Source organism: Halichoeres trimaculatus, unplaced genomic scaffold, assembly GCF_033239565.1.
Source record: "Halichoeres trimaculatus isolate MK-OKI-2021-1 unplaced genomic scaffold, fHalTri1.1 fHalTri1_scaffold_2, whole genome shotgun sequence".
Lineage (NCBI taxonomy): Eukaryota > Metazoa > Chordata > Actinopteri > Labriformes > Labridae > Halichoeres > Halichoeres trimaculatus.
The window spans coordinates 42,025,509-42,048,042 of NW_027437180.1; the positions used below are offsets into that span (position 1 = coordinate 42,025,509).

Consider the following 22,534-nt stretch of genomic DNA (forward strand, 5'->3'; position numbering starts at 1 on the left):
CGACCCGGCAGATGAAATTGTAGAGAGCATCTCACTGTGCAGCCCGGAAAATACTGCTAGCTCAGTTTTTCACAGAAACAAACACACACACACACACACACACAGAAAGAGAGTCTCAAAGTGGAGCAGAGACACAGTTGTGCTTTAACAAAGCTATAAACTCACAGTTACAAGCACACAAAACTAACAGGAAGTGATTATGGGGACACTTGGGTTTAGAGTGCTTTTGGGTGCATTTTTATGTTAAGTGTGGACATTTTTCTCTCAGATGATTGACAAATATACAGAGAAAAAACAGACATCTCTACTGAGCACCCAGAGTTCACTGAAGACACACAGTGCAGCTTTAGGATAAGTGAACCCGCTCGTTATAACAGGCACATAAATTCACACATAAACAAATTAATGAGTCGTCGTAATGTGTCCAATAAAGGCAACAAGGCTCCATCGCACCAAACCAACAACAGCTGATGGATAGAAAGAAGTTAAGACAAGACAATAGATACACTGAAGCTGTCATAGCAGAGAACGATAAGGCAGATGTTCAGCAAAACATGCGCAGGACAATATTTAAAAGTAGACACCAAAGTAGTTACCCTTCTCAGGGCTTCAATTTGGGGGTTAATTGGCAGAAATAGCTGAAAAAATATAGATAAATAGCATTGATTGTGGTGGCACCTTTGGCTGGAGCATGGACTGTAAAAAAAAAAAAAATGGACGTCATTACTGCTTCGGCTGCAGTACGGGTGAAAAACTCTGTCTCCTGGTCATTTGAAATGGGCTGTGGTCAAACTTTAAAAAACAAACACACCTCATAGAAATGTTTCTCCCATTCATTTGCTTTAGTAATATGAAGATATTATTTAAGTTGTGTTGTGTTCAAGTCTTTTTTTTTCTGAAAAGTCTTTTTCATACATTCTTAGATGTTTAAAACAGGGTTTTACATCATGTTTACGTTGATTGACAGCTGCTGCCATTGTTGAGATTTTTCTGGCAAAGTAAGGTACATCAGGAGGAAACCCATGTTAGAACCTGAAATGTAACAATGACGCAAAATGTAATAACTTGTCAATAATGAAACAAAGTGATGAGCCTGAAATGTAATAAAAAAGTGTTTTAAAACACAAAATGTAATAACTGACCCAAAATGTAAAATTTTCGGCAAAAAGTTATTATATTTTGAGTTTTACTACGTTTTCTTAATTGCATTTTTTGGGTTGCGGTCGATGTTGTTTTGGGCTCTAACAAGCCAAGAGGATGTAAGACTTTTCCAAAAAAATAAATAACTCCTTCAGAGTCTTTGCTGCACAGACTCTACGTTTCCCATGAGCACCATGACCCACTGTGATAAAGACATATCTCTTACGGAGGCCTGCATTTGTTTTGGAGAGCAGATCTTCTTTTAACATCACTTCTCTTTGTTCAAGACAACTTTTTCCAAGCAAAGCGGCAATGTGATGTGTTCATTTGTAGTTGCATCGCACTGTTGTTCGAAGGCTTTCTTCTGCTCCTCCATCCTTTTTCTTCCTTTCCTTCAACCCTGCTCCTTTTCTTCAAGACAAAGGTTCTGATCACAATGCCCTACTCTGGGATAGGACTGGTAATGTTTGGGGTAAAAGGTAAAAAATGAGTAAAGGAAATTTCTGAAGTTAGTCTTTATTCAAACTATAAATTATTTAAATGTTTACCAGCAAAATAATTCTTCAGAGTGTACACACGTTGTTTTCAGCTGTGACCTTTTATACCCTGTAGCCTGGTCATGCAGCAAAAAAACAAAGAACATCAGGGGTAACATTTCAAATCAAGAAGCAGAGAGTGGCTGGATCAGCAACATGGACTAGCCCCTTCCCACCGATACCAATCCAGCTTCGAGGGACATCAATACACCGATACCACCAATACCACTGATCGGTTTTGGTGTATGCCCTCTGTAAATAGGTTTGTGTTCTACCCCTGGAAAATCCAGCCGAACCTCAGACACTGAGAGATAGCATTTAGGAATAAAATATCTTGGTAAGGATGACCTTAGATTATTGATTATGAAGAGAGGAATACATGTCCCACTTGCGTTAGCCCCCACAAGAAACGTTCCCTACAGCCTGAGATATGTCAGCCACTAAGAAATGTTTCTGGGAGTTAGGGGTGAAGTGTCTTTCCTGTCTGTGTGTTTGGACAGCCTTGAAATGGTCCTTTTGTGTCCAAACCCTCGTCGCCGTGTGTGCTCTTTCATCGTTTTACAGCTCATTGCTTCCAGATGAACATAATTTCTCAGAAAAGCAAAACACAAACAAAGCAAATGAGAAGTCACCTCATTTTACTGATTGACGTGTTCTGGAGAAAAGGAAACAGGTTTTTTTAATGGCTGCCATTGACTCATGGGTAATTAAACTGAACTCTCCATGGAGAGTGAAAACACTGAAAGTATAAACACAGAGTGGATGAAGAGATTTTGAAGCATCACTTGAATCGACTTTCATATTTGTTTAAGTGAAGGGTTCAGTAAACCTGCCCATAGTCCCTCTGCAGGTTGCTTTCTCTTTTAACCACTAAATACTTTAATACCTCAAGCTCAGCTTTCAATTAAGTGTGATTTATGGCTTTATTTCCAGCATTGAATTGTCTCCCTCATTATTTTTGCACCATTTTTGGTTCGGTTTGTGTGTTTGTGTGATAGGATGTTGTTAGTCCAGCAATCATCCTCACTTTTGGTGTTTTCTTCAGAGTAAATAGCTGACAGTTACACCCGATTACCTAAAAGGGTTCACTTCCAGGATCAACTATCTTTATACCCTTTACAATAACACACACACACACACACACACACACACGCGCGCTCAAACCCTTTGTGTATTTAAACGAAACATCTCTTTCACTGCGTCCCCTCGTCTCTCCGCTCTTTCAGCTTTGTTGACTTTTCATTTCTCCCTCCTCCTGTCGAAGTGCCTCCTGACCTTTACCGATCAGAGCACACAAACACACATTAGCGCAGGCTGCACATGATACGCTGGGTAACAAGGATGAATACGGCTGCTTGTAAATGTGATCTGGCCTTTAGCAGGACGCCGCTAACAAGTCGATGGTTAGGTTAAAGCCAGTGAGTAGTTTAGTTATCAGAAGCCAGGACAAGGTTTGCAACTCACTCACAGCCTTTGCGTGTTTTTAAATGTAGGACAAAAACTACCTCATACCAAAAAAGATTAATCATACTCTTTTTCAGCCTTGTCACACAGTCCCCTTGTTTAACTCTCTTGTTTTACGTGCTCTGGCTTTGGGATCCATCTCCACCCTTTAAAGACAAGCTGCAACAAAGGTCAAGGGAAAATTCGTAGCTTCTTAAATGTATGAAACAAAAAAACAAAAAAAGTCAGTCATCCAGTTTTGACGGCTTCATTCTTTCATGTGCCAACACCTCTCTGCACAAAACACTGGGGTTTGATAAAGTCTGTATCTTATTTAGTTGTTGTTAAACTTATGTTGAGCTATGCTCAGGAAGCAGATAGCAACAAACTGAAACTTAACTTTATTTATTTATGGAGCACTTTAAATGCAAACATAGTTAGTGTCAAAGTGCTGCACAGCAGGAAAAACTGGAATAAGTACACCTGGAGCACACTAAGACACGTGATAAAAACATAAATTAGAAAAAAAAAAAAAAGAAAAGATTAACAAGACAGAACATGTTTTGACTCCACTTGAGGGTAAAAAACTTGAGACTCAACTTGACTTGAAAGACTCGACTCGACTTGAAACAAGCTGAGTCAGACCACTCGTAGCATGTTCACCACGCTAAAGGTTCACACTTTGATTGATTGATTAATGGATTGATTGGAGACAGGTGTGTAGCAAGATCACAAGCACACAAGCAGCCAATGGGCACACACAACACAGCGCGGTTGTTAGCTAATAATGGCGACTGCCCCCAAGCCTGTAGCCAGTTCTGCTGCTCCAAAAGTCGAGCAGTTTGGGTTTAAAAACTTCCACTCCAATGGAAAAAGGAGGAATGTGCAATGCAAGATATGCAACGCTAAAATAAACCAACAACGTCCAACTTTATCTGCCATTTAAAGACCGAGCATTAAGCCAAGGAAGTGAAGCCAAGCCTACACTATTAGAAGTGTGTGTGTGCATGTTTGTGTGTTGGTGATATGTTTGTTTCATCACTTTATCTCTCTTCATCACAAACATCCAGTTGTTACTCGTCAGCAGAGGAAATAACTCCCATCATAAACCTTTATTCCTTCTCATCCAGCCTCTGATAAGCATTTCCTCCAGCGATAGCTGCATTTAGCAATTCAGTTTGGTTTGTCTCGGCACAGCACATATTTTACAGTGTATCCACTCTCTAATCCCGGGATGAGCCGTCCCACTGTCCTGCTTTTTGGGACCTTTCTGTAAGGGTGACAGACGAAACCGTTCCAATCCTGAAAGGTGGAGCTACAACGCTGCAGACCGCTGATTGGTTGGAAGAGTTGTCACTTCCTGTGTGACAGCAGCTGCTGTATTTCTCCTGACGGCTCACAGACTTCTCTGAAACAAAGCTTGATTGTTCTTAGTAACAAAGAGCCACATGTTAATCACAAAGGAGACAAATCACTGGATGTCTTCCATGGTTGCTCTTTGTTTACTGAGTTACGTTTTTCTACTTTGTTGGATTTATTAGCGGGGTAAACTGTGTTGTGCTGCTATGGCGTCATGCTATTGGGTAACTGATGCTGCAATCTGCATCTGGCTCACACGCTGCCTACGATGAGGGGGCAGGGTTGGCTGTGGAAATGCAAACAGGACCAGGCTTAACCGAGCCAACTTGTACCAAACTGGACTGCTTGGTGGAAACGAGGCTTCGCTTTTTATTAGGGGTGTTTTTAGCTGCAGCTAAGTTTGTGGTGTTGTTATTTTGGCCGTGTTAACTCCACCTGCAGCCCCTGATGTAAGCACTGCTCTCTTCTAGCCCAGCAAGGAGTTCATCTTACTCTGACACCAATTTATTTGGCTTGGGGTCAGTTCTTTGACGGTCAAAACACGAAGAAGTGTCGTCCAATAAAGCACCGACTGGCTCCAAATGTTATGGGTGAGAAAATACTCCCAAGAATATGTGAAATAAAAAAAATGAAACAGCATTTTTCACGACATGTTCTCTTCGCATCAATCATTTCAGCTCCTATATGAAAAGTCATCAGGTCTCACAGCAGCACACGTGTGAGCTGCTTCCTCCATATGTCTGAAAAACATCCCGTACGCCTTCATGGGTGACGACACCTAATTTGTTTCAAAGTCTGACAAACGAGCAGCTTTTTGCAGCTCTTACAAAAACAAGCCTCTTTAATGTCAGTGTATTCAAATTAGCGCTTGAACACAGACACTGTGATGCTCACGTCTTCTTTCCTGTAGAACAAAGACTGTAAACATGTATGGTCTCAAGATATTTCCCCCTTCCTCCGTATGCTAATGAGAAAGAAGGAGTAAATCATCCCTGGAGGATGTGTTTGGTAAAGGTCTAGACATATTTAAGCTCTCGCGTTGATATTCAGCTTTTTAATTGAGCTAACCTTTTACCGTCTATCATCCTGGGAGCCCCTGAAGGAATAATATAATATTATCACAGAGTTTTTATTACTATTTTCTTTTGCCTGTGTCAGAGTTATTTAGTGCATTTAAATGAGTGTCATGGCCAAAGATGTGGTGGGAGTAATTGTGGAAAGAGTCTTAATTAACTCCACACAAAGTGTCCCTGCTGCCACGCCAAAGAAAGGATCTGTTTCCTTCCTGTTTGTACGATACTGTAACTTGTCAACACAGCGTTGGATTAGCTGAACAAGACAATTACACTCCCAATTATAGAAGCATGGTGTCCAATTTCTTCCTCTTACCTATACATCCTTCCACGCTATTTAGAAACAAACAGACTTGATGTTTGGACCTCATTTACACCCTAAAAACTAATCCATCAGATTAATTGGAGCAGTAGCAGATTAAAGTTGTAGCAGACAGCTCCACAGCGTGAACCCGCCGTGATTTATTGAGGTGAGCCATGATGAGGCATAGTAACAGTGGAAAAAAAACTATTTGTCAGCATGCTGTGAGGTAAAATAACACCTGAAAGAATGATGTATAACAGCGTTAAGTTTTGCTGCTCAACAGAAAGTGAGGATGGCTTTTTTTGAGGAGGACAAACTGCTTAGTTAGGAAGTTTGTTTGCTGAGACTTTTTATTTTTCCCCTCTAATGAAGTTTACATGTGTGGTTTTCCCACATCCTCTCATGTGAAACATGCTCACTGAGGATGAAACAGCCAAATGGAGGAATAATTATCTAAGAGCTAGTGCTGGGATCTCAAGCCAAGTTATTTAGACTTTCATTGGCAAACTTAAGGCTCACGACTTTTCAGAGAAGTCAAGACACCTACAGTTGGTTTGGTCATCGTATCACCAACCTAGTTTAATCAACAAGCAGGTTCTTCTGTCCAACAGTGTCACCTTCCCTTACACGATCAACAGTATCTTAGGCTGAAACACTTCTTGTGTTTACATGCATGCAGCAGTCTGACTAAGGTCATAGGGTAAAGTTATAACAGGGGATCTATTCTTGTCTGGGTAAACATGCAGAAAAGAGGATCACACTTCTGTCTGAGACAAAACCTGGAAACTTTCTGGGAAAACTTCTCTATTGGCCACAATTTTTGAGCTATCAAGACATATACTATGTCCAAACGTAGGTAATCTTGTACTGCTTCTGACAAAATGTTTTTTAAAGCAAAAAGATGAAGCACTTTTCCATAAAATGGCCAGGCAAGTCAGCACCAGCACATCATGTACTTTAACGTTTATTCCTGAGGGTTTTCTCAGAGATCAGTGGAGGATCACTCATTTGTCTCTCGCTGTCCCGCCCACATTTCTGGGTCTACGGACATGAAACTAACATGGACAGCTTTCTCAGGGTCTTAGGGTTCTCAAGGTCTGTTCATTTTTCAGCATTTCAGAGTAATCTCTTAAGGACTTCATTCAACCATTTTGAGACATATCTTCAGCAATTCAGCGCAAGCTGCTTCGGCATTCTGCATTCACGGCGCAATTTCTGATGAAATTGCGCCGTGAATGCAGAATGCTTTTCTAGTTGAATAGAGCTGCTTTAAATCATAAATTGTTGCATGTTAAATAATTATATTATACACCACCAGCCTTTGGTCCTCTTTGCAGGTTAACATCCACTTAACCAGGAAAAGAACTGGTTATGAATTGCCTGGACCCAACTGGTCTTGTTGGGGTTCTATTTCCAATAACTAGTTGCCAACCATACACCAATCCAGCTCTACTCGGCTTCTAACTCAAGATACAAACACCTTTTTTATTGCGAGAAAAATAAATTGAAAAATTATTTCATGGATTTACAATTATATTTGGGTATTGTTGCGTTAGATGAGGGCGAGAGCTTGTTGGAATTTAGCGAGGTGAAGGAAAAAAGCGAAAAGACAATAGAAATAAACAATATCACTGCTCTCCGAATAAGTGTCTGCTCAGTTAACTCAAGATAGATAGATAGATAGATAGATAGATAGATAGATAGATAGATAGATAGATAGATAGATAGATAGATAGATAGATAGATAGATAGATAGATAGGCTTTATTTCAGACTCAGGGTCCATATGTAAAAAAGGAAAAGAAAATGAAAAGAATAAAATACACAAAAACAACAAGGTAACAATAAAAAACATAGACTACTAACTCATTTTAAAATGCACTGTGCTAAATAATTAGCACTAACTACTACAACTGTGCTTTCAAAGAGTTCGGTAACCCAAAGTTTCTCCTTTCTCTGTTGCTGCTGTCTATAGAATTGCTGAAGAGAAATATCAGTGTTGTTTAGCCTGCCAAATTAGCATGCTAACATTTTATCCACATCTTTTGCTTATTTGATGCTAATGTGAACAAACAGTTTTACCTCGTCTTGCAATCTGTGGTGCAACAAGCAGAAGCTAAACTCTCTGAACTCTATCACTGATCGATTTGACATGACAGGATCACTCTGCCTGTGGTTTTTACTCATGTTAGTACAAGTTAATAATTAAGGGTTTTTAACCAATCAGAATCATGAATCTTCCAACAGATAATCAGTAAGAATGTTCATTTCCTTCTGCTGTTTACTTCCACACACACAGAAAGTCTGTTCGAGCAGCTGCCAACAAATATTTGGTGTTAAGTTTGTGTTTCTGTCTTCTCCTATCTGTTTTTCAGGCAGTCTCACAGATTAATTTGTCTCAGTCCATTGCCGTTCAAACACTTTTAAAACTAACTCCATTTATCACCGAACCACATTCCAAAGACGGCGTTCAGACTTTCTGGGTTTGACCGTGGAGGTGACCCCAGCGTTTGTCTAAATAAGAGACAGACAACAAGTTATGGAGTGTGACCATTCAGTTAGCTTTTCCATTCATCTCCTGCGCGCTCATCGAGCCGTGGCTGCTTTTACTCCCAGACCACCTCCATGTGCAGCGTCCTCTTAATGAACACACACTCACACACACGCAGGGACACACACTTCTTATCACACAGATTAATTCTCTTTAAATACTCTCATTGACAAACATGCATTTACTTAGTGGTTTCCAGACCAAACAGATGCAGAGCTATACACACTGAAACACACACTCACTCACACACACAGGGCTCTGCAAACTAATGAATGGAAGTCCTGCATTCTAATCCATCAGATTAATTGGAAGTGCTGGGCTATGGATTGAGGAATTTTTCATCCTCCAAGCACGACTCCTGCCCGAAGCCTGGATCTGCAGTTTTGTTTGAACGTTGAAGAGGCAACACGCAGAGAGGTGTTTGCTTGTCTTTTTTAAGTATTTCTTTTTAATTTATTGATGTTGTGTAATAAAAGAAGACTTAAACTTTTTGGATACTTATGCATAAATCTCTACTGACTCCATGTTCCCGCTGTGACTTGTTGATAGTTCCTCAGAGGTTGCCCAGTTTTTCTCGTCTAGGATAGATTTGTTGTAGTTTGCATTTTTTATCACATCACATCACCACTTCTGAAAACCTTAAACAATTGTTTGTATCATGCCCATTAACTGAAAACCTATGGGTGTAATCCTATAGACGTTAGAGATAGGGAATTCACAGTAATCCCTGTATTCAGATGCTTTGAATATCAAATGAACAAATATTCAGATCTCACTCGCAGTAGCTTACGAGCATGATTTTGATTGACAAGCTCCGTCAGGCCCCGCCTCCCCCTGCTGAAAAACATAGTTTACTTCTATAGAAATGGCTGCAACTGAATATCCTAAAATTCATCAGATTCTTTATTTGGGGGACTTTAAGCAGATTAAAATGTGATTAATTACATCAATTAATTAATTAATTAATTACAAATTCTGTAATTAATTAGATTTTTTTTTTTTTTTTTTAATCGCCTGACAGCACTACTTCAAGCTTTACTTTTTATTGATTTACTTCTCTGGCAAAAGATTATTCAAGCCTACAAAAAAGGAAGAATGCAGGAGGAGGACAAAATATTCACATCAGCTTCTAATGTTTGTTAAATTCTCTTTCCTTTAGTACAGAACTTAATGACCATGACATCTTAACTAAGGTTGAGAGTTGGTCACACGTCCTGTAGATAACGGTTTACAAAAACCTTCTATAAAAATGATTTAAGGCCTAAATTGTGTTGTTTTTTTAATTTATCATCTCACTTCAAGCCCATCTTTAATTGTGTTGTTTGAAAATATCGACACAATTTATTTCTTACAAAATCTTTTGAGCTGTTTAAAAAGTCACATGAAATACAGAACCTCTGTAGATGTAATAATATCGATTTTTAATAAAGGGGGGGTTGATTTAGCTCCACAGTTTTCAAGTATTACTGTAGTACATCTTAATAAAGTCATTCAAAAGCCAAAAAATCGACTCAATCTTCACAATATAGATGATAAAGTGTACAAAGTTCCATACACCGTTAAAATCAAGTGAATTATCTAGATGAAAACGTTTTTTGATTATGAAATTGAAGCTGTGATGTCTTCAAGTTTTTTTTTTTTTTATTAAAATATTTTTTTTAAACTTGCAAAAATGACAAAAAAAAATGTAATTTCAAAATAAAATAAAAATCTCAAAATTAAACAATAAAAAAATAAAGAAATTTCCAAAATTCAGAAATTAAAAAAAAAAAGTGCAAACATTTTTTTTAAAAAAAAGGAAATTCAATAATTTTCAAAAAGCTTAATCTTTTCTAAAATTACAAATAATGTTAAAGATTACCACATTTAAAATAAAAAATAAAAAAAAAGGAAAAAAGTTTAATGAAGTATTTGAATTTGGAAAAAAAAGGAGCCGCAGGTTAAAGACCCCTGACTTAAAACCTTTTGAACATCCAACAGTGCAAAATTTCAATTTGTGCAATTTTTCATCTGGTCTTAAAAATGTTGGTGTTTTGTGTGAGTATATAAATTCTTTGGTGGAGAAAACCTTCACCAACCTCCAACCAAGGAAAACCATGTCTTTGTTTCAGATGAATTGCTTATCAAAGTGTTACTGTTGAAGGTGGACTGATTCAGCTGGTGCCGTCATCACAGGTTTAACAGCAAGGTTGATCTATGAGTGTGAGCACTACGCCTTTGTGTGTGTGTCTGAGTGTGTGTTAGAGAGAGAGCCTCAAAGGCTAGACTGACCTCTTTGCCCTAAAGCCCATCTTTAGTTGTGTTGTTTAAAAATATTAACACAATTTATTTCTTTAAAAATCTTTGGTGATGTTTGAAAAGTCACATGAAACACAGAATCTCTGTAAATGCAATTATATTAGTTTTTAATAAAGGTGAGCTGATTTGGCTCCACGGTTTTTCAGTATTACTGTAATACGTCTTAATAAATTGACATGTATTACTTCGCCCTAAGGCCCTGTAACGTTTCATAAGAAAGGCTTTTGTTGTGGAGCTCTGGATTCAGCTCTTAAACTGGTTACTGGGGAAATGTTAAGACCTGGATCTGATCATAAGATGCTCTAATTCAAATTAATAGATGAAGGGAAAAGGAGGATCTGTGAAACATTCAGAGCAGAGATAATGATCTTAGGGCCTAATTTGAAAGCTGATGGTCAGAAATACAGAGCCGTCCCTTTAAAACAACTTAAAGTATCTTAGTCATATTTCAGAAGTTGGAGTTAATGCACACCAGTGTGTTTGTACAGAAGACAAAAGGATCCGTTTCAGCTTCGTGCCTTTGTCGTCTTTATGTCTGCATTCAAGTGCAAAAAATCTCCATTTCTCTCCACTCATGCAAGAAAAAGCTGTCCACCCTTCACTCCTCCTCCTTTGTCATATTCTATTCATCTCCCCATCCTCGTTCCTGTCTGATAGGGAAATAAATGAACACTGGGGCAGTCAAGTGAAAAAGCAGACCCTGGATGTGCCGTAAACCTCGACGCTATAATAATCCACGGGGGATTCAACAGTGTGACACCCACTGACAGACTTCCTGTCCCTCTCTGTGCCTCGTCTCCACGGGACTTACACTTTGTCTTCCTTTGTTTGCTTGTCTGAATCTCTCCCTGACAAATGCCGTTCAAACCGGGGCTCTGACAGCTCATTGTACGACGAGCTTCAGCAAAGTTTGAGTCATTTAACTCAGTGGGCGACTTCACAGAGTGGCTGCTGTGAAGAGTTTGTGTGCATAACAACGTATACAGGGGAAAGTGACTCCAGTTAATGACGGTGAGGGGCGGTACTTTCCAGAAACAGGTACAAAGGTCTGTGGGAGTCTGTGGAAACATTATCCTGATTTCAACTCTCGAAAAACCTTAGAAAGAAGAACAAACGTTACCTCAGATATCAAAAAGTTTTCACCCTTGTGTTTATGATCAAACTGCTGAACATGGCGTCATCGTTTTCCTCTGCAAGGCTCAAGGATTTCATCTGTAGGGATTTTGTGTATGGCTACAGGGATAAACTGTTTTAGTCACTGAATAATCTATGATTATTCTGGGATTAAGAAATGCATTAAATATGTTAGTTCCATTATTGTTTTAGCAATGCAAATTTTCCTTTTGTAAAAATACAAAGGTTTATGTTATTGTTTTTTTATTGCCATCTTCAGTTAGGGATGGGTACCGAATTAGGTACTTTTATGGGTACCAACCACATTTTGTCAAAAGTACCGAGTACCGATTCTCATGAAACCAGAAGGTGCCATGTTTAGGTACCTAAATGTATCCTTGTGACTGTGAGGGAGTGGAAGAGTGGGTGATTTTCCATGTTGGACATGAACACAGCATTGTAAGGCTATAAATTGAAAAATAAATATGTTAAATTGAAAAAATATATATATATTATTGTTAAACAAATTGATATTTTTTACCACATAAACACAAAAAAATATCAGAAATTGGTATCATTGAGTACCGGTACTGATTGCTGGAACAAAACTGGAATCATATGAAGTGTTGTTGTCGTATTTTTAGTAGAAAATGTCTTTTTTTACTTAATATGAACCACATTTATCTGACCAGTCCAGAAAAATGTCTTATTTCAAGTAAAAAAAAAAATCTGACAAAGGAACAAGACAAAAGTTTATTGTATTAAAACATTAATTTAGTTTCAAGAAAAAAAAAATCCAATGAAATAAAATACAAGACAACAGAAATGTCTCTCATGATACGATATCAGTGGAGTAATAGGATGAACTGTACAGTTTCCCCTTTTTTTTCTTTTCCAGTTTTCCAAGAATAAATAAATAAATAATAAAAATCAATAAATGCAATAAAATAAATAAAAAAGAAACAAAATGCAATTAAAAATGAGAAAAAATAGTTTTTAAAGTTTTAATCATTATTTACATTAAACTTGCAAAATGACAAAAAAAAATTGTACTTTCAAAAATTACCTCCAAAAAATCTTTAAAATCCTTAGTTAAAAAATGTCAAAATCAAAAAATCAAAAATACTAAAATTTCCACAAAAAAAATTGCAAACATTTAATCAAAATGAAATTCAATAAATTTTCAAAAAGTTCAATTATTTCTAAAATTAAAAAAAATTAAAGATTCCCCAAAATTAAAAAAAAATAATGGATACATTTTTAAGAAGAGTTTGAATTTTTAAAAGTTGCATACAATTTGGACAAAAAACATTAAAAAAATTTCTAACACATTTGAAATGAAAACATTTTGGAAATAAAAATGTTTTAATTCAATAATATTTCTTTAAGCAACAAGGAGCCACTGAATCAAGGCTCCACATTAGGCTCCAGAGCTGCAGGTTAAAGACCCCTGACTTAAAACCTTTTGAACATCTAACAGTGCAAAATGTCAATTTGTGCAATTTTTCATCTAGTCTTAAAAATGTTGGTGTTTTGTGTGAGTATATAAATTCTTTGGTGGAGAAAACCTTCACCAACCTCCAACCAAGGAAAACCATGTCTTTGTTTCAGATGAATTGCTTAACAAAGTGTTACTGTTGAAGGTGGACTGATTCAGCTGGTGCCGTCATCACAGGTTTAGCAGCAAGGTTGATCTATGAGTGTGAGCACTACGCCTTTGTGTGTGTGTCTGAGTGTGTGTGTGTGTGTGTGTGTGTGTGTGTGAGCCTGAAAGGCTGGATTGACCTCCCTGCCCACTCAGTGAGAAAGGTAGCACCTCTACCCACCAACGCGCTCCGTGCCAGAAATCTTTATGATTCACTGAAACACTTGCACTTCAAATCAAATCTTCACACAGACGACGCGTCCCTGCTCATTCATTCGACAGAACCTGTGTGGTTGCACCAATCACAGAGAGAGAGAGAGTTACACTGTCGCTGAGATGGAGGAGGAATGTGTCCTGTTAGTGCTATTTCAGTTTCACCGTCTCCACCATGAAAGAGAAGAGTGACCTGATGAAGCTTGGAGCAGAGCGACATGAAGCAAGCAACCTCTACTTTTCATTTCTGAATAACTCAGCCCTGCTTTGCTCTGCTTTGTTTTCATATTTTGATACAGCGTGAAAAACCCACCAGGATGTTGACTGCTGTGATCTTTGAAGTTCAGTGACTGATGTTTCCCTCTGTTTTCTTCTTCTTTGTCCTTTTCCAGAGCTACATCCACGGCAGCAGCCAGGCTCAGTTTGTGGCCGAGTCGCACATCATCCTTCTCCTGAGTATCCTTTCAACAAGTTTCTGATTGTATTTTATGCATTTATACAATCTGCATATGTCCAATAACCCACTGAGGCTACTTATCCCGGGGATGCAGAATGAAAACTGTTCTGACAAGTAATCAGCCAAACAAAAATAGAATAACTTATTCACAATAAATATGCTAACGATATAATTTTATCTGACAAAAAAAAATGTTTTGATATAATGCACTACAGCAGTGAACGTTGAGGAAGTATTGAAAGAGGAGGAAGAAGAATTGGGAGCTGTTGCTGCTGTTGCCTCAGTGATGTTTAAACAGGTTTTTAAGATCTGCTGGAGTTTTATCAGAGAAACAACCAAAAGCTAAAGCCTTGGATTGAAAACACTCGATCATTGACCTTCTCTGAGGATTTAACCTGCTGATTTAATATAAGAACAAGTCCCAGTTTGATCCATGTCAACAGCAGAAACAGCAGTTAAAGCACAGGTTTGTGGAAGCTAATTACGTTTGCCTGGTGAGTACGGATGAAAACATGAACACAGAAAAAAGTCACTTTTACTCCAGTTTGAAGTGACAAAAAAAGACAACGAGGGAGTCTGATCCAGTTTTTTTTCTTTTCCTTTCGCAATCTCACCTTACTGCGTACAGCTGCTGCTTACACTCCTCTGTCTCACCTGCCCTGTCACAAAAGGTGAGACAGCGTGTGTTAAGTAAGAACTTCCTACATGAGGGGATGAAGGAGCTCAGTCCATACCTGCTTTCAAATCTTTTCTTTAAACATATTTTTACCAAAGTCTTCTTTATTGTTAATATGTTAATTGCCTGATTTTTCTAAATGATGTATATTTTTACCCTCCCATTTTAATTTTACTGCGGCTTATGGTACTTTTTTTTCTAATTTAATGTCAGATTGGCTCAATTTTAATTTCTGGCACAACCTGGCTAGATTTGATCCAACACTATTAACCCATTAAATCCCACTGGCAACAAAATCTGCTACACCTGTTTTTTTTTTTTTGTTTTGTTTTTTTTGTTTGTTTGTTTGTTTTTTAATTTAATTTAATTTAATTTAAATTAATTTCATTTTATTTTATTTTATTATATTTTATTTATTTTATTTTATTTATTTTATTTTATTTTATTTTGTTTATTTATCTATTTATCATTTGTTTATTAATTTATTTATTTATTTATTTATTTATTTATTTATTTATTTATTTATATTGAGTTACTGGAATCTTTGAAAGGGTTGGTTTGACTTTGGGTCACGAGTTTAAGTTTTGATATAAAATAATATGGGGAAAAATGTAGTAATAAGAATAGTAAAAAAAAATCAAGAACATACAGTAATATGAAAAAGAAATCATACATGTTATCTATGAGGAGCTCTAAGGAATAAAATACATGAATGTTTTTTCCAGGGAAAGATTTTGGGATTAAGGTCCTACATCCAATGATTTAAGGTGTTTTTAATTTATATTTAATGTTAAATTTTCTCACCTTTTGAAACACGTTCTTAACTTTATTTTGAAAGGTGCTTTATACCATTATATGAGAGCTGTGAAGTGTAGGATATTAAAACTTTGGTATCTTTGCCTTACAAATAGGGCTGGGTATTGCTAAGAACCTCACAATTCGATTTGATTTCAATTCTTTAGGTTGTGATTCGATTCAATATCGATTTAAATGCTTCAATTATCAATTTTCATGCCCCATGTAAACATATGTGGTTTGTCACCTCACCTTTAGGAGCAATAAAACAACCCAAACGTCAGACTGTAAAGCTTTATGTCACCTTTGTTTACCTTTAAGGTTTACTTTATCAAACTGAAGGATAGCATCAGAAGAGAAGGCAGATGAAGTCAAAAGATCTAAACTCAAAAAGAGGGAAATAAAGGAGGTGGCAAGATTAATAAGTCTCAACAGACAGTAAATGAGCTTTTCAAAAATAAAATTTGTAGTTTTAAATAAAGGAAAATAAAATAAAAAGAAAGAAAATAACCACAACAAAATATTTCAAGTTCTTCAGTTCTTTTTTCAGTGAGTTCACTTCACCTTCCCAAACCCAGTGATCAACAAAACTTATAATTCAAATTAGGCATTTCATTATGGTTGTCCACGGGATTCAAAGTCCATGATACTTAAATAATGTTTTGTTTTCTTCTTCAAAGATACGATAGTCCAAAAGGCTAGAAAATAGTCTCTTTCAACAGAAAAGCTGATCTGATGTGATCATGGTTTCACAGACAGATTCCAGATTCCTCGTTTGTCGTTTCAGCTCAGTTCAGTCCACAGCAGAAGGAAAAGGTAACTTAAGTAACGCGAGATCTAATGTAAAACGAGAATTCATACAGAATTTGAGAACAAATAAATAAAGAAGAATCATAGAACTGGCAACACCACAACTCAGTGCACATTCACCTTTACAAAGTGTGCTAAATAGTGACCTGGGTTACACAAAGGCTTCTTCTGCTGCTTCAGCTGACTTTCTTTTTTGTTGTTTTCTCGTGGCCCTCGTCCACACAACGGGAATAACACAAACACTCCCTCCATTTGCCAGGAGATGAATCAATCAGAGGATTTGCTGAATGGATGTTGAATTGGACAGTAATATTTCAATGCATCAATTCATGGATATTTTTACCCACCCCTGCTTAAAAGTTTCTATAAATAACACTTACGTTATTGGTATTGAGGATCATGTTATTATATATAAACGCTAAAAAATGTTTTTGTGCGTTTCTCATAAAATCCTTAAATACTTTTTTTTTTAATCTTTTAAAAACACATTTTTATAGTTGAACTTTTATTGGAGATTCTTTGATAGTATCACAGTTAGGATCTTAAATCTTTTTTTTTTTACTGTTTTAATCTTTTATTGCTTTTGTTTTACAGTTTTTTTCTATTCCATCATTTGGTGGTGGTTCTTATCCTTTTACATATTTTTTTATATAATTTTCCTCATATTTCTTTTTTTATCTCTCCTTAATACTTCTCTTTTTATTTTTACAGTTTGTTTTTATTATGGAAATCACTTTGTAGCATTGTATTTGAAAAGTGCAATATAAATTAAGTTTATTATTATTGAGTTTTAGATATTTTTTTTTTCGACAAAAGTGATAAAGAGAAATGGTAATAACAGTATTATTTTTGTTTATTTATTTGTTTAATTATTCATTCATTTATTTATTATTTAATTATTCTTTTATTTATTTATTTATCTATTTATTTTTTCATTTTATTTTCAGGTTTTATCAAAGCTAAGCTCAACATTTTTGACACTGACAATAAAAAAAAAGAAGGAAAAAAATGGAAAACCCAACAAATAAGAGCTGCTTGCAGAGTGAAAATCAAACATTCATCAGAGACGTAAAGAAAGAAAGATCATAACGGAACAATGTTACAGCACAAGCAGCCACGAGTCGTCGTTTTACATTTTAACAGCGTGGCTCGTACGCTCTGAAAAACAAATCATTTTCCAGTTTGGTTTGGAAAGCAGGAGCAGATGTGATGGATCTCATGTCAGCAGGCAGAAAAACAGGAAGAACTCTTTGTACGTCCAAAACAGCATCCAATTTTCTTCCCTGCTCCATTTATTTTACCAGCACACGAGCTCTGTCACCTGTGTGTGTGTTCTCCATGGGGAGGCTGCACGCTGGACCGAACAAACACACAATCCAAGACAAGAGATTGTCCTCTTTTAACTTCACCTCCCTGCTTGATTTGTTCCAAATTCAACCCCCGGCGTCCGGCTGTGCCTGGGCGTGAGCGTGTTTGTCTACTTGTTTAGCAGAATAGATGTTTGTGTTTGTCTTTCACCCTGTCTGCTTGTGTATCTCTGTTGTCTTGCACTGATGCTTTCATGTGTGTGTGTGTGTGTGTGTGTGTTGTTATACGTTTATTCCTCGCTGTGGTGTTCGAGCTCATGGGAAATAGCAGGTCCAAGGTCGCACCTGCTGCAGAGCAATATTTGTTTGTCCATGCTCTCACGGTTTATTTATTTATTTATTTCCCGCCAAGCTGATTACGTCTAAATGAAACACACATCCACACCTAGCGAGAGGCAAACACACCCTACTGGTGGCGTACACACGCCTTATGACTCATAGGTGCAGTTGATCCATGGATGTAACCGTATTGGATTCACAGCATGGATTGTAGGTGTACCGCTCTTTCTTGTGGATGAGATGTAGAAACAAACGTGTGTTTTCTCATCCTGGTCTTTCAGTGAAACTGTGAATGTACTGTAAGGTTTTCCTTCTACTCCAAACAAGCTGCCAAAAAAATGCTTCTGAGGATGAACTCCTTGGTTTGTACTGAGTGAAAATGATGACATACCATGTAACATTCAAGCACTTTTAAGATTCATACATTTATGTTTCTACCATTGAGACCTGATGACCTAGTTAGTGTTTTTTCCACACCTAGAGACTGTTAGGAGCTTTCTGAATGCACACCGGTGTGGCTACCTCCAGCTCTCCTGCGTTCCCTCCTTGTTTGTGCACAGGAAACCATGGTGACTGAATCTGATGCTATTATTCTTAAGACGGAGCTGATGATGGATTTAAAGCAGCAGTTGATTATACTGTAATTACTGCACAGAAAGAAAGACGGGGTGGCATCAGTGGAGGTTGGATGTATGGCTGCTAGGCTGCACAAACCCAAGGCGTAGACTCAGCCCAGAAGAATCGACCAGGCTTTACACCGAGCAGCTTAAATGTTCGCTTCTTATGTAAATGAGTGGAAGACTTTCTGGTCTTTCTGGGGAAAAACTGCAGTCAGGGCTTTGATTTTCAAACTTCTAAAAGATTTACTTGATAACTTGTTCTTTTGAACCAGTTCAAGTTTTTTTAAATAAAAAAGAGAAGGGGAGTTTGATCAGTGGGTTCAGGTCAGTCGTAAACTGCAGCAGAGCTTCACTGTCTAAAGCCCCGTTTCCACCGAGCAGTTCAGTTCACTTCGTCTCGGTACGGCGTGCATTTTGTGGAATTTCCACGGACTAATCCTGAGAAAGATCCCAAATAACCGGGATGGACCGTCCCCCTTTTTGGGAACTGATCTGATCCCAGAAGGAGGAGCTAGAAACACTGCAGTCCGTTGATTGGTCAAAGCTATCGTCACTTCCTGTGTGACAGAGGCTGCATTTCTCCTGGTGGCTCACAGACTTCTCTGAAACAAAGCTTGATTGTTCTTCTTATCAAAGAGCTACATGACAATCACAGAGAGGAAAAATTGCTGCATGTCTTCATTGTTGCTCTTTGTTTCCTGTGTCACATTTTTCTTCTTTGTTGGATTTATTAACGGGGTAAACTGTGTCATGCTGCTGGGGTCACGCTATTCTGTAACTAACGCAGCTATCAGCATCCAGCTTAGACGCTGCCTACCACCAGGGGGCGTAGTTGGCTGTGGAAACACAGACAGCATCAGGATTAACTGAGCCAACCCGTACCAAACCATACTGATCTAAACCGGACTGCTCGGTGGAAACAGAGCCTTGTACACTTACGACAAAACTTTCATCCGTCATTTTTTTATTTTTTGGAACAGGTTCGATTTTTTTTTTGTGTTAATTCACATCTGCTCAGCTTGTTTCCTGGGTAGTTTGAATATTCAGAGATGCTGTAGGCTGCTTACAACATCACATCCTCACATTTTCCAACATGTTTTCTCCAGGTTGAAACGTGTGTGTGTCTGTATGTCTGTGTCCTGTTTGTGTTTGCCTGCACACACATACCTGATACATACTGACAGCCGCTCCTCAGTATCAATACCTCCATCACTGCTTGATGATTCCATTTTTTCTCGTACTGCAAATTTTCACAATTAGTACAAAACTGAACACAGATTCAGTGTGCAAGGTGTCTGTGTGTGAGGTTTTTTTGGTTATGGATCTAAAAAAAGGCATCTGAAAAAAAACGGCCCCTGTGTGCAAAGACTTTAAATGCTGCACAAGAATGTCTCATGGTGTCTCCAGCCTAAAGATTAAATATAAATCTATTTAATGTGTCTCTAATGAAACTGATATCTAGAGAAAAAAAGAAGTAATCCAAGGACAGATCCCATGGGAATGCCACTATCTGACATTATTGAGCTCCGTTAATCAAAACCTTGTGAAACCAGTTATTTGCAACGTAATCAAGCTCTCTTGATCAAGTAGACACAAAGCATGTTAAAGAGGGGCTCTTTACTGACATGTAGACAAGGTCTCCAATAAGTCATGTTGTCTTAAAATCAGTAAAAGACAACAGGAAGTACCAACATAGAAGGGAAGTCGAGTCCAATTGGACTTTTTGGCCCTGTCAGCAGCAGTCCTCTACCCAAATGAAGCCATCAGGGAACGTTTTTAAAGAGGGGGTATTCTGCTTTCCAATTATTTTGTATTTAATAAACTTAAATAGTGGATGTTCTGACTAAAAGTGTTGAGATTTTCAAACATCTTCATACGCCGTCATATATAGTAGAAATCCCTGAATCTGTCTGTGAACTGATGAAAGTGGTCTATTTTTAAAGTAGCACCAGATCTTCAGAGGACTTGCTGAAATGATGATGTCATCGCCATCTCCTAACTGGTTTGTGACACATTAGAGAGGCAGGCCCCCAAACACCAATGTCTGCCCATAGCCACGCCCCCCACACGTCTCCTCTAGAGAGCTGGCCAATCAGAAGGAAGGGGGTTCGTGGAGCAGGGAGACTTAAAGAGACAGCAGCTAAAACAAAGTTTTCCAAAACACCAATGTGAGAAAAAAAAAGTTTTTTTTTTTGCTGTAAATCATGCAAAGCTGCTACGGGGAAACCAGGGGGGCAGAATAAAGCCTTAAAAATTGAGCACAATACCCCCTCTTTAAACGTAAAGAAAGAGAAAACAAAACTTCGAGAGTGACTTATCTAAAAATGTTTTCTGATGTTGGCGTGGTTCTTTTTAATGCATCTGTACTTTTCATCTTTTTTTAACAAGGTTCAGTGTAAGTTCAACAAAACAATCCCTCCTCTTTCTACCTCTGCTAAGTAGAGCAACCTTATAGTCCCATGTTTAATCAGAACAGCGAGTGAAAAAGACTGTGATCGAAGAAGGGGGTTAGTGAAAGGAAAAGCAGCCTTTCAGTGAGGTATGCCTGTTTAAACAGTGATACTTCACAGCAGGGTATGAAACAATACAATACACCATTAGCTGAAACTCTCAATTTAACGGGTGTACAATTTTCTCTACGGCAGTCTATAGAAAACCATGACGGCATGTTCCAGATTACATGTGGAGGTTATTATGTCCACACACTAATGTTCTCCTTTAACCTGCCTGAGAGCCTGTTTCTAAACACATATATGCATATCTGTGTCCCGCTCTTCTTCCTGGGACACTTTCTCATCTTCCTCCTCCTCTCCTGTATACAAGTGTGCTGTTTCCTTGACAACCTTGTCCCAGATGCTGCAATCACCATGGGGATGGTGCTGCTAAATGAGGCTGCCACCTCCAAGGGAGATGTTGGCAAAAGGAGAAGTAAGTCGTGAGCTTTGTTTTTTTTTCTTATTGTCTTCCTGTTTCTTATATTTCTGGGGCTCTTCTTTCTCAGGTCTTGGAGGTCTGTGTGAAATGGTTCACTTCGGGCTCGTACTTTTCAACTCTTTCCTGGTCAAGTTCTTTAAACTAAACTCGTTGTTTTCTGATGATAAAAAAATATCACTGGCGTTCTCTTCAATTCAAAGCTTTACCTTAATGCCCGGGGGGGGGACGCTGTTCAGACGTGTTTCTGTGAGCACAAATTAACACTCGATGATTGATCTACACTGGCTCATCGCTGGTTCAAGAAACTCAGCTCACAGAAGTCTAATCCTGCCCTCTTTGCATCGACTTCCTGTCCATTTTCATATTGATTTTATAATCGCTTTAATAAGGTATGAAGCTCTGCGTGATCAGAGCCCTCAGTTTATAGTTGAACTTCATACTTCAGGGCATGCAACTTCAAGAGGTTAGATCACACATCTCTGAGAACACGATACATTCTAATTATTTTGCGTGCCAGTGTATTATGCAAGTTGCATCTTTGTGAATATTTTCAAAACTATGTCAGCAAACATCTGCAGAAATTGCAGGAAGAAGTGAGACAGTTTGGTATGATAAGAAATTCTACGACTGGATTCAAACTTAAAAACAACAGTTTTCTTTTCAATGTTTTTAAAACTGTTCAAATATAACTTCCTTTCCTTAACGGAGGGTCAAAAGTTGCTGGTCAGCTGATTTAGTTTGGTTTCTGATAATTGCTGACACGGTCTGCTGCACCTCGTACGGCTTTCTTTGACTTTCGATCAGATTGCTCTGACAAAAACACAAATCCTATCAAGTAACTTTGTCTAATTTTCAGCCAAAAATGTCTTTTTAGACTTTAAATGAGCCAAATTCAGCTAATCAGTCCAGAAAAATGTCGTTT

General features: G+C 37.8%; 1 protein-coding gene across 1 annotated transcript in view; it reads left to right on the top strand.

Moving 5' to 3' along the window:
• The window catches only part of tusc3 (tumor suppressor candidate 3), a 124,282-nt gene that overhangs the window by 86,049 nt on the left and 15,699 nt on the right, over positions 1-22,534 (top strand). Inside the window, exons 7-8 of the mRNA XM_074686104.1 lie at positions 14,067-14,130; positions 21,532-21,606. Coding sequence (XP_074542205.1) covers positions 14,067-14,130; positions 21,532-21,606 — 139 coding nt within the window. The remainder of the gene's footprint in view (positions 1-14,066; positions 14,131-21,531; positions 21,607-22,534) is intronic.